The sequence below is a fragment of the Pseudopipra pipra genome, chromosome 11 (genome assembly GCF_036250125.1).
Source record: "Pseudopipra pipra isolate bDixPip1 chromosome 11, bDixPip1.hap1, whole genome shotgun sequence".
NCBI classification, from domain to species: domain Eukaryota; kingdom Metazoa; phylum Chordata; class Aves; order Passeriformes; family Pipridae; genus Pseudopipra; species Pseudopipra pipra.
Genome location: NC_087559.1, coordinates 20,686,450 through 20,698,491, shown reverse-complemented (window position 1 = coordinate 20,698,491; position 12,042 = coordinate 20,686,450). Strand labels below are relative to the sequence as shown.

At 42.8% G+C, this 12,042-nt stretch overlaps 1 protein-coding gene across 10 annotated transcripts in view; it reads left to right on the top strand.

The window, feature by feature from the left end:
• FGD3 (FYVE, RhoGEF and PH domain containing 3) overlaps nucleotides 1–6,557 on the top strand; it is a 109,154-nt gene extending 102,597 nt beyond the window's left edge. For 7 of the 10 annotated variants that reach the window (XM_064668118.1, XM_064668127.1, XM_064668124.1 and 4 more), the window contains exon 19: nucleotides 5,139–6,557. In XM_064668118.1, the coding sequence (XP_064524188.1) occupies nucleotides 5,139–5,363 (225 nt within the window). In that variant the 3' untranslated portion in view covers nucleotides 5,364–6,557. Of the gene's footprint in view, nucleotides 1–3,454; nucleotides 3,554–5,138 lie in introns of all 10 variants that reach the window. The other 3 variants (XR_010433586.1, XM_064668120.1, XM_064668119.1) reach the window with 3 other exon arrangements.
• Nucleotides 6,558–12,042: the final 5,485 nt, after the last annotated feature.

Below are 12,042 nucleotides of genomic sequence, written 5' to 3'. Positions count from 1 at the left end.
AAAAAGCTAAGCAGAGAAAATGGCTCTGCTGTGCAGCTTTTCAGCTGATGTGCCTGATTGTATCACATTTGGGCAAGGGGAGTGGGAATAGAAGGAGAGAGGTCTAAATTCTTTGGCCTTCCTCACCCAAGAGCAATATATGACATCTAAGAGATGTGTCATCTAAGAGATGATCAGAGTGAGAAGCTGAGAGGAAACGACGCCTCTTACCCAGAAATGTAGAATTTCTCCTTCTGCCCAACTGGCTGTTGCAGGACAGCACAAATAATAACCCGTGGACATAAATCACCTGCGTTCAGTGCACACAGAATGATGCTCAGTTCTGCAGGCCCCACCTGACAGTTGTGCAAAGCCAGGGATGGAAGCTGGAGGAGCTTCTCTGCTTCAGTTGCTGCCTATTTTGTCCACGTCCTGCCAAATTTGATCTGGAGTCTCTGTTAATATTATTGGTAGGATCTTATTTTTTAAGGGAAAAGGTTGCCTTTGACACCAGTTGTCAATTTTATGACAGTTAAATTTAGTGGTTATTGTCCTCAGCTATTTCAGGTGTGAGATGAATCTCCCAGTAAAGTGGCAAGAAAGCAACAAGACAAGGTTGATCTATCTTAACATTCCAGAACTGGGATTTGCTGTCAGGAATCACCAGTTGCAGGCCGAGACTATAAACAATTGTCTAAGTTTTACTTGGCTCCCCGCCAAGTCCCAGACCCAACACTGAATTCCCTCCAGCTCAGTGCTAAGAAAAAACTATGAAACATCCAAACTAGCCAAACTTATATGAAAATAAATGTATTTATGGCATATACAGCTATGTACAGTTGAAATACCATGCACAACTCCAAGGGAAAAGGGAAGGGGGAAGGAACAAAAGGAACAAAACCAAAATAAAATATACACGATCAATAGCCCAAGATCTAGCAACTAAAAGAATTAGCAAAAGAATATCTTACTACTCTCCCTGGAACAGCAGAAAGTCGCACTGGAACGACCGCTGGCAACCTCCGTCTCCCAAGGTCAGCTAGGCCTTACCAGGCCTCACTAGGCCTTACCAGGCCTCACTAGGCCTTACCAGGCCTCACTAGGCCTCACTAGGCCTCACTAGGCCTCACCAGGCCTCACCAGGCCTTGCTCCCCGACATGACAGACTCAACAGCAGGGAAACCTGCACCTCTAAAGCCGCTGGAAGGAAAGAGAGCAAAGGCCTCTCCTCCTTTCTTCTAATACTCCTGGCTTATGTAAAAATAGTAGGGAATACTGGGTAATACGGGCACTTCCTTGGTTACAAACTGGTCACCAAGGAAGGCCGAGACTAAACTACTACAACGACAAAAATGAATCCCTTCTTCAAGGGCCTGCCATTCCCATTTGTATACCTCAATTTGCATCCAACTGCAGGAAAAAAAATTAGGCAGCAAATCCTATTCCTTGATATTAACCCAACATTCTTGTCAGTTCTGGTTTTCATAGGCTTCTGAGGAAAGTCTCTTCCAGAGCTTCTTTACTGGTGTCTGAGTGTCTGAAATCCGTTGGGAACCACTCATGTGCTTGAATGTTATTTTCCCAGGCATAGTTGTGTTTTGTACAACCACCTTGGTGGATCTCACAGACATCTTTAGACCTGCAAAGAAGCATTTCAGTGCCTAAAAGAGGTGCCTTTTGGGAATAATATTGCCAACAATAGTATTAAAGGTCTTGAAACACAGAGTAAAGCATGACCATAGGAGTTGGAAAGTTAGGGGATTATTGTTAAGAAGAAAGAGTAGCTGCCTCTTGGGAAGAAGGAGCAAACCAAGCTGCATCTGGAGTTTTGGATACAGTGAAAGCCCTGACAGCTTCTTCCTCTACACCCCTGGCCCTCACAGCAAAGAAGGGATGCCAGTGCAGATGGAAACACAACTCACAGACTTTAAAATAGCAAGAAAACTGCTCTTTGCTTTAGATCCTTGTTCCAGGAGAATGAATTAATCCCCTGATTGTTCTTAGTTTAAGTCTTGCATAAGGCTTTATGCATGAAGATAAATTCCCAGCTTGTTTAGGTTTGGGAATCATACCAATTTGATCTGTTCTCAAACAGAGACAGAATTTGTGTAGCCATCTGTCATATTTATCTCAGTGGAGTTACAAGCAAAGGCCACTTCAAGAGTAAGGAGCAGTGGATTTAGAGAAATTAGTCTGTCTTTCCAAGGGCTCCACCTGGAACTTCTGCCCCTGTTGGCCTTGTAAAATGCACAGCTGCCTCCACAGCTCTGACATGAACTTATCTGAGTAATAAGTGCACAGTTAAGGCATCCAGGCTGGGTAGAAAATTAGTGATTTTGGGGAAGTATGAAGGGTGAATCTAATATAGTGAGAGCTAGTGTATATATGGATATATATGTATGTATTTTGGATCGGGTTTGATCCAAGAGAAAATTTTGCTTTATAAAGAAGAAAAATCTTCTGTTCGTTGTGTAAATGTGATTAACTTACAGAAAATAAGGGAGTAGCTGAGTTTGAAGTTGAGCTCAGGGTTTTAGAGAAGTATTTTTTTGGCTTGCCTGTTGATCCTGTTTAGGAGAAGCTTTACCTGGCGCCACACAAAACTCTTGCCTGCCTTTTTTTTGGTGATTGTGATTGGGCAGTGGGTGGAATTTGGGTGGAAAAAAACGGGGGTTTTCTAAGCCCACTTAAAAGTAGGAGGGGGGAATGACCGTGGTGCCATTGGTGGGTCACTGTTGAGTAAGAGAGTTTATACAGTGCAAAGAGCTGTGCAGTGCAGGAGGGATGTCTGTGTGCAGGGTGCCTGGAATAGAACTGCCTGTGTGGTGGAACTGAGCTGTCCATTCCCAAATCTTAAACCCTGGGTGTTGTAATTGCTGTAATACAGCAACAAATTCATGCTGCTGTAATGACCTAGATAATAACCCATTTGTGTTATGCTGCAGAGAGTCAGGATGGGTGCAAAGTGCTTGTGATTGCTGATGGTATTACACAGCCACTAGATTTTTATCTATCACTCACTATTTGAGGAACATGATTGCAATCAGCCCTAAAGCAAAGCCCTTCTCAGCACTGGGTATTTTGGTTTGATGAAATATCAATATCATGCAGCCCTACTGTGCTGCATACAGAAATATTAAGGAAAAAAAAAAAAAACCAAAGCAGTCCAACCAAGCAAATCTGGTAGGCTCTTGAAACTGGAATACCAATTTTGTCTGTCTGTAAGGTCTGTAAATCCTACTTCCATGCTCAGGGTAGGGCTGGAATTCCTCATGGGTGCAGAACAGCCTCTGGATTTGCTGGGCTCCAGGTCAGGGGGAAGGGCTCAGTGCCAGAGGGCATCCAGAGATGCTGCTAGTCCCTCAGTGAGGTTGGGATTTGGGGTGGGGTTTGCCTTGAGGCCAAGTGCTTTCGCCTTTACCTGTCAGTAGTGCAGCTTTTCAGAGATAATGTAAATCCCTTCCTTTTGAATTAGGCAGGTACAGACAAAGTGCCAAAGGCAGCATATTAAGAAAAGGGAGGATGCAAGAACCAAAGGCAGGCTGGTTAATTTGCCTGTGTCTGCACATGCTGGGTAGGTGCAACACTGTACAACTCAAACATCAATTTGCTCTTCTGGTGCACTGCTACAAACGACATCATTCGTCATTGTCATGGGCAACCTCCAGTTCTCCATGTGACAAGTCTGAATGTCTGTTTTTCCAAACCAAGACCAGCAGAACAGGCATGGTTGAGCTTGCATGTGCTCTTGTGCATTTGTGTGCATCGATCCCATGTTTGCTTGCTTGAGCAGTGCCACATGTGCAGGGCTGGAGCTGCTCTGTACATGCCAGTTCTTCTTCTGCATGGGCAAGATCTCCCCATTTATAGGGATGTGGCTGTGGTGTCAGGGTATAGAAGCTGTGCTGCATTTGAGACAACTATTTACACTCAAATGGGAACTGAATTCTTTAGTGTTTGCCCTAAAGCTGCCTTAAATCTCATTGAATAGTGCTTGATCTTCAAGCAGTTGGGCTCTGGCATTTTTGCATGTAGTAGATGAATAAATCAGGAAGCCTGTATTGATTTAACAAACTGTGTAGACACATTTTTGACTGTATATTTCTTGCTCCTCTAGTATGTGTTTGAATTGGATGTGAGCAGTTTTGAAACTTGAATTACTTTAGTCAAGGTGTTAGAAAAGTAGGGAATTTTTTTGTCCATTGTTTTTAGAGCTTTGATCTTCCAGATCAGTCTTCCAGATTTACCAAGTCATATGTATTTGGTGTGGGCTGGCAGAAGAATGACTTTGCCACTTCTCTGTGGCATGTTGGTTAGCTTTGGTAGAGGCTGCTACACAAGGAGCTGCTACAGGAGGTGACAGCTTCGTACAGACGCTTGGTGCCTTGTTCAGACTTGAGTTTGGGGACTCATCTGTGGAAATGCATTGCTGGGAGCAGTTGAAGAGAGTTGCTTGGCCATGGTACACCCTGCCTTGCTAAAATATGTCTTAGAAGAGGAGTTGGTTGATGCTCAGGATGTGACTGTTAGAGAGCTGTATTGCTGCTTAGATCTGTGAATCAGTCTGGCCTTTAAAGGATGCTCAAGAACCTGAGCACTGACTTTCTTGATAGTTCTGAGAGGCATCATAAATAACCCAAGACCTTCTGTGAAGATTCACTGTTAGACTGAAAATCCAAAAGTCTCTTTTATTTCAGTGTCTTTTCCCTGTTGGTTGTCTCTCAGGGTCCAGCTCTGCTTACTTGTTTCCTTTTAACCAATCCTCAAAAGTGTCCCATGAAGTTCAAAAGGGAACTCAGACTCTTCTCAGCTGGATCCCATTGCCTGTACCTAATGCAAAGGAATTTCTGTAAAAGACACATGCATAAGTTACATGAAATTATATGAAAACCCCTGGCCATGTTTAGTTTACAGTGAAAGGAAATGTGTGCAATAAGAAGAATAAAGCACCAGTGAGTCGTTGCTTTTCGTTGGGTGAGGTTGAGCAGTCGATATTGCCTCTTCCCTGCTTCCTGCGCCGCAGTGCTGAATGAGGAGCCAAATGCACGTGTACCTGGGACTGCATCCGTGTGCTTCCTGCAGTGTGTGCACTGTGCCCCCTTCCTCCCACTTCAGTGGCATTCGCTCCTGAATTCTGACATTCCTTCTCTCTCCTTTAGGACGGGCGGAGCCCACGTCCCATCCCTCTGCCTGGCTACGAAGTCAGTTTACCAGGTTCTGGTGAGAAGTTTGAAGTGAAGCACGTCTTTAAGCTTTGCCAGTCCCACCAGACTCTCTATTTCAGTGCAGAAGATGAGGAGCTGCAGATGAAATGGATGGAAATTCTCACCAAAGCCGCCAAAGGGGAGACTGAGGATACAGCTGAAGGGCTCAGCAACCCATAGAGCAAGTTCCATTTAGTTTCTTTCCTACATGCTATAAATGATCACTTGAATTTGGTATTCATGGCACTTTGGAATCTGTATGGCTTTATATTTTCATGTGTCTGCATAGAAAATTCAGTGGTTTCTTGCCTTTTATTGTACATTTTCCACGTCCAGTAGTTACCTGCCATATATTATGTTAAAGGAAAAAGTAGCTGTAGTTGTTGGTGGTGTCGATGCTGGTTTTAAAACAAAAGACAAGGAGCAAAGCATTAATTTTAACAAAGGTAATGGAAAACCATCGGTCTTTTGTTTTCCTAAATGTATATTTTCCAGTCCTTTTTATTGCTGTTGAGTGCAGGATGTGTATAGTCTGTGATTAGTTCTATAAATGCTGCCTTTTAAGTTAAATGTTGTAAAGGCTTGTGCTGGCCACTGACATTCCATTCTCTGCCTTTCCCTCCTGGTAAAAGGTCCTTGTGAAGTGTGAGCAATGTACTGAGTATTTTCCCTTTGCTAAAACTATGTCTCTGCTATTTTGAGATGACCTGTTCACAAGACAAATACTGTAGAAGGGACTTGTTAAAATGACTGCAAATGGTGCAGAATAGAACATTAAGAAGCCTCAATGATTTTAAGCATTTATATTATTGATTGTTTTCGTTTGGAACCAATACCTTCCTTTCTTCTATTGGAACCCGTTTTGATGTAAGTGAACAAACATTTTATACTGCCAACTGGGTAATGATCAATAAACAAGAACATTTTTAGTACACACCATACAAAAAGGTGACTTTTTTGTTGTATTGGTTAATTTAAGTGGGCTAGGTTTTATTTATATAATTTGTAAATAATGTTACATAAGTATTTTAAGAATTTTTAAAAGACTTCAACTGAATAACAGGATTTAGTGCATAGTATAAGAGATATTTGTATGAATTGAATTTGTAATTTACTTTTCCTGTTCACCTGTGTTTATCTTATTTTCAAACTTAAATGCTTATCTATTTAAATAAAATTTCCTGCAGTTAACTCCTGAGCCAGATTTCCAAGGCACAGCAAGGTTTAGGTCAACATTTAATATAGGTTTTAAAAAAAAAAATCTAAAAAAATCTAAAACAAAAAAAAAAAAAAGGCATGTCTGTTCCTGGTGGTAGTAAGCATGTAGTATCGATCAAAGTGAAATAAAATATGTCACAGTGCTGTATTTTTAAATGGTTTGGTTTAACTTTTGTTTTCTCTTCAGCCTTCTACATTTTCTGATATTGGTAGCGAGGAAGAGCTGCTCCTTACAGCCAGAGCTTGTTAGGATTGTTGAAAATTAGTGATCTGCATGAGTGAGTATATTTCAGACCTACAGAGAGGGACTTATCCTTGTTTGGGGTTTGGTTTATTTTTTACCTTGATGTAATAAATCATGTATCTGAAGTCCATGATGATAAAAAATTAGAATCCATGTATTTGATTTATCTACTGGGAAAATTTCATCAGACTTGCATTTTCCCTCTCCTCCCTACCCATCACTTCCCATCAGTCAACACGGAAAAGATTTCTTGAAGAGTAATTTGTAGCATGAGAAGGAATTGTTTTCAGTGTGTGTTATTTCTTCTCCCAAACTTCCTTGAAAATATAATGGGATAGAGTGTTTGCCTTGAAAATTTACTCATTTAATAACATTTCTTTTTTGGAGGTGGGGATTTTCTTCTTTCTTTCTTTCTTTCTTTGGGGAGTTTCTTTGTTCCAGTTTATTTTGTTTTAAAATTTTTCCTTTTTTTATTCTGTTTGCTTGGTTCTTTTTCTTTGATACCAAGAGAGGAATGGGAAGGGAGAATGGTAAACCAAAACAAAATTGACACATCTCAGTCCATCCTCTGCTTTCTGTTTTTATTAACCAAGAAAAAAAAACACTTTGGCACACTCTTTTTTTTTTCCCAATTTTTCTCCATTTTGTTATTTTTTTTATAACCAAGTGTGTCAAAATACACATCTTTAAAAACAATTAAAAAATAATTATAGAGAATATCTGTAGTGTAGCTGCAGTGTTGACACACAGTGGCACCCGGGGGCATTTGTGTCCAGGTTCTCATGCAGCAGCTTTGTTCCTGGGGTGTCTGTCCACTCTCAGGGGACACATCAAGGAACCTGCCTGGGGAATATCTGCTCTATCACTAGGTCCTGAATTATCATCATCAGGAGCTTTTGTAGTTTAAAGCCAGCAGTGTAAACCCTGTCTGCAAAACAAATACAAGCCCATCTTTTAATAATACAGAGAATAATCACTTCAGACTTCCTTGAATCCCAGTTAATTTGTGTATCAAACATCAGTAGGTGTTTCCTCTCAAGCAGTGCTCTTCCCTAGGGTTTGATTACCATCAGTCAGGGTGCAGGTTACAGGAAGCAGTGGTCAGTCTCATTTTTATGTTCTGTTGATGGAACTGGAATTTTTAATTAAATGACCCCATTGAGTGGAGAGCTGTAACTGAGAAACTCATGATGTTGGTAAGTGGAGTGAGGGGGATGGTGAGCAGTCCTTAGTAATTGAGTAGCTCAGAGGAGGGTGATGAAAATGTCAGGATTTCTTTTTGATGGTTGAGGAAAGGAGGAGATCTCCTGATTCTTATAGAGGACACTAGATTTCCAGAATTTTGGCTGTTATTCAAAAAGAACTCATATTGAATGATACAGCTGGAAGTGTTATTCTCAAAGAATCATATTATATTGTTTTTGAAGCAATTCTGAAATAATCGAGTATCTTTATTAATTTATTTGGTTATTCGAAAAAAGTCATCAGTTTAACAGGCATTTATCAAGGCACAAAGTGAGCTCTGAAACATGAATATTACCTTTTATTCATGTGAAAGGCAGCAATGCTTTTTTCACGTTCTTTGGGATGAGGTAACAAATGTGTCACAGGTAAGTGGTCCGTGGGAAGATACGAGGTAACACGGTTGACGGAGGACAAGGTCAGGGTGGGTGATGGTTTCTTCTGGGGGTTGGGGGTATCAGCTGGGCTAGGGCCTTAAGAGGTACTCGAGCCCCGGGTGGGTACAGGGGCTGGAACGGTTTTGGTCGTTTGTTTTTGGCTCACCTGTAGCTACTGCCCAGGCTCAGTATGTTCTGGATATATTTCTTACATCCTGCAAGGGTGGTCAGGACAAAGGGTTGTTCCTGGGTATTTCCTTGGGATTGAATATAGATAGGTGCAGAATGCCAAACAGACCATCGGCTGGTGCGCTGTAAACTTAACTTTAAACTTAAGTTCAAACCCAAAAGGGGCAGTATCCCAAGGAGGAGACTCCAAGTTAACAATCTCCAATCAGCCACAGTGAGAGACAGATTCCAGGCAAATCTTCAAACTAGGCTCGAAAATCATTCCATAGATTCTATAGATCCCTCTCCTGAAGCACTTTGGCACCACATTAAAAACAGCATCCTGCAGTCCTCTGAAGAATCCTTAGGGTTCTCCCTCAAGAACAAGGACTCATTTGATGAAAACAATCAAGAGATCCAGGAATGGTTGAGGAAGAAGAGAACTGCTCATCAAGCACACCTTGCACTGCCTTCCTGTCACATAAGAAAAGCAGACTTTGGTTTCGCATGCAGCAAGCTCCAACAGAAACTCCGTGACATCCAGAACAAGTGGTGGACTGATCTAGCTGAAAAAACTCAATTATGCGCAGATATGGGTGATCACAGAGGATTCTATGAGGCCCTGAAAACAGCATATGGGCCTACATACCAAGTCCAAAGCCCTCTACTCAGCGCTGATGGTCAAACACTTCTGACAGATAAAACCTCCATTCTGAATCGATGGTCTGAACACTTTCAGACTCTCTTCAGTACCAACCGTGTAGTCCAAGACTCAGCAATTCAGTCCATCACACAACAACTGGTGAAGAATGAATTGGATATTGCCCCCACTTTGGGAGAAACTCTTAAGGCCATACAGCAGGTGAAAATCGACAAGGCAGCTGGGATTGATGGAATTCCACCTAAAATCTGGAAACATGGGGGCCAATCACTCCATGCTAAATTTCATGAGTTTGTGGTGAACTTGTGAACTACCATCAGGCCTTTGTATAAGAAGAAAGGTATTAAATCAGACTGTTCAAATTACCGTGGTATTACTCTGCTCTCCATTGCTGGCAAAATCTTGGCAAGAATACTCTTGAACAGACTGATACCCACTATAGCAGAAGGAATTCTGCCTGAAAGCCAATGTGGTTTCAGAGCCAACAGGAGCACCACAGACATGGTATTTGTTGTCAGACAACTGCAAGAGAAGTGTGGGAACAGAACAAAGGTCTCTATGGAACCTTTGTTGACCTCACCAAGGCTTTCTATACTGTGAGCAGAAAAGGTCTGTGGCAGATTTTGGAATGTTTAGGTTGTCCCCCCAAGTTCCTTAAAATGATCATCTCACTCCATGAGGATCAGCACGGCCAAGTCAGATATGGCAATGCACTTTCTGAGCCCTTTCTAATAACCAATGGTGTGAAACAAGGCTGCGTTCTCGCACCAACCCTATTCACAGCCTTTTCCAGCAGGATGCTCCAAAGGGCCACAGCAGACCTTGAGGATCAGGACAGGATCTACATTCAATACTGTGCTGATGGAAGCCTTTTCAACCTAAGGCGACTGAAGGCCCACACCAAGACCTTAAACCATCTTGTCCAGGAGCTGCTTTATGCTGATGACGCCGCCCTTGCTGCCCACACAGAAGCAGCTCTGCAGCGTTTAACATCCTGCTTTGCTGAGGCTGCTGAGCTCTTTGGGCTGGAAGTCAGCTTAAAGAAGACACAAGTTCTCTATCAACTAGCACCTCAGGAAGTCTTCCTTCATCCCCATATCACCATTGGCCAGTCAGAGCTCAAATCAGCCCAGCAGTTTAATTACCCAGGCAGCCTCATCTCCTCAGATGGTGAGATCAACAGGGAGATAGACAACAGGTTGGCAAAGGCATACAGTGCTTTTGGGAAACTCCATAAAAGAGTTTGGCGAAATAAACACCTGAAGAAAAGTACAAAGATCAGTGTTTACAGAGCCATTGTGCTGTCTACTCTTTTATATGGATCTGAATCATGGGTCATCTACCGCCACCACCTGTGACTCCTGGAACGCTTCCATCAACGCTGTCTTCGTACAATCCTAAACATCCACTGGTCAGATGATGTGACCAATCCATCTGTTCTAGAACAAGCAGCAGTCACAAGTATTGAGGCCATGTTGCTGAGAACACAGCTGTGCTGGGCAGGGCACGTCTCCAGGATGAAGGACCAACCACCCCCTCCCTAAGATGCTGCTTTATGGGGAACTTGCCACCGGCTGCTGCATGGGAGGAGCCTCAAAGAGGAGATACAAGGACTCCCTGAGACAACATCTCAACCTTGGCCATATTGATCACCATAACTGCTCTACTCTGTCCTCAAATCAGGAGGTCTGGAGACACACCATTTATAACTCTGCTGATGCCTTTGAGAACGCAGCAGGATCACTCTCGAGGAGAAAAGACAACGCAGAAAGATTTGTGCCTTGCAGAATTTCCCACCTAAGGAGTCTTTCTGCTGTGCCTTTTGCAATCAGACGTGTCTGTCTCATATTGGCCTTATTAGCCACCAGCGTGTTTTTAACAAACGTGGGTAGAGCCCTCCCCGAATCTTCGTTCACGAAGCCCAGCCATGATACATCCTAGGAGAGTTTCCTAGAACCAGCTGCCCACCCATACTGAAACTGGAGATGAAAGCTGGTGATTCAGCCTCTCCAACAGCCACGTTACGTCCCTCGTGGCCTTTCACCAGCACCATGGAACATTTCCCTGCTAAATATAAATGACTGTGTCCCCTGAAAACAAGCACCTTCCCTTTTTACATACCTACCATTTCCCTTTTTCTGTTCTTCAGCCCATGTGGGGCATGGCAAGGGTTTTTGCTGGGCTTGGACTCTGCTCTAGGTGCTGCAGGAGTCGTGGTGGAGGTTGGTGGAGGGATTTCATGCTCCTGTAAAATGAAATCTTTCTCAGACAAGCTTTTCACAGAGCCAGTTGCTGGCTGTGCTTGCAGATCATGTGTGATCTGAAGAATTCTGTTTGGTGTCTCTGAAACGAGTTTTGGGGAGCTGTTACTATCTTTGGGGATGACTTGCTCAAATGCAGCAAAACAAACCTTGGCCGCCTTAGAATTACTGCATTTGAGCATCAACAGTGTGCAGGAGTGTTACTGAGACAAATCTTGCCAAAGTGGTTCTAAATTCAGACAAGTCCTCCAACCTGGAATAATCTGTATTAGCTTCACCAATGCACTTAAAGGAACTTAGGAAAAATCTGGTTTGAGAGCAGCATATGCATGGAGTGTGCACTGATCAATGGGAGTCGTGCAGCTTGATAAGGAAACAAATGGAAATCCCAACAACTTACAGAGACACTGTGCTCCTGTGTGTAGACTGCACACACTCTGTGTTAGAAAACTGACTCCCAAGTCCCCAAATTTGTCATGTGGACCTGCTATGTCTGCAAATGTTGAGTAACTTCCCTGTGTTCCAGGAACATGCTCTGCAGACATGGGGGTTTCTTAGTTCCCCAGTCGGATCAGAGAGGTTACGTCTGGTCTGTAATAGTGTCTTTAAGTCTGAAAAGGAGCAGGCAGTTATCCCACCATCTCAGATTGGGCAGGAATCTGTCAATTCTTCTACCTTGTGTTACAAG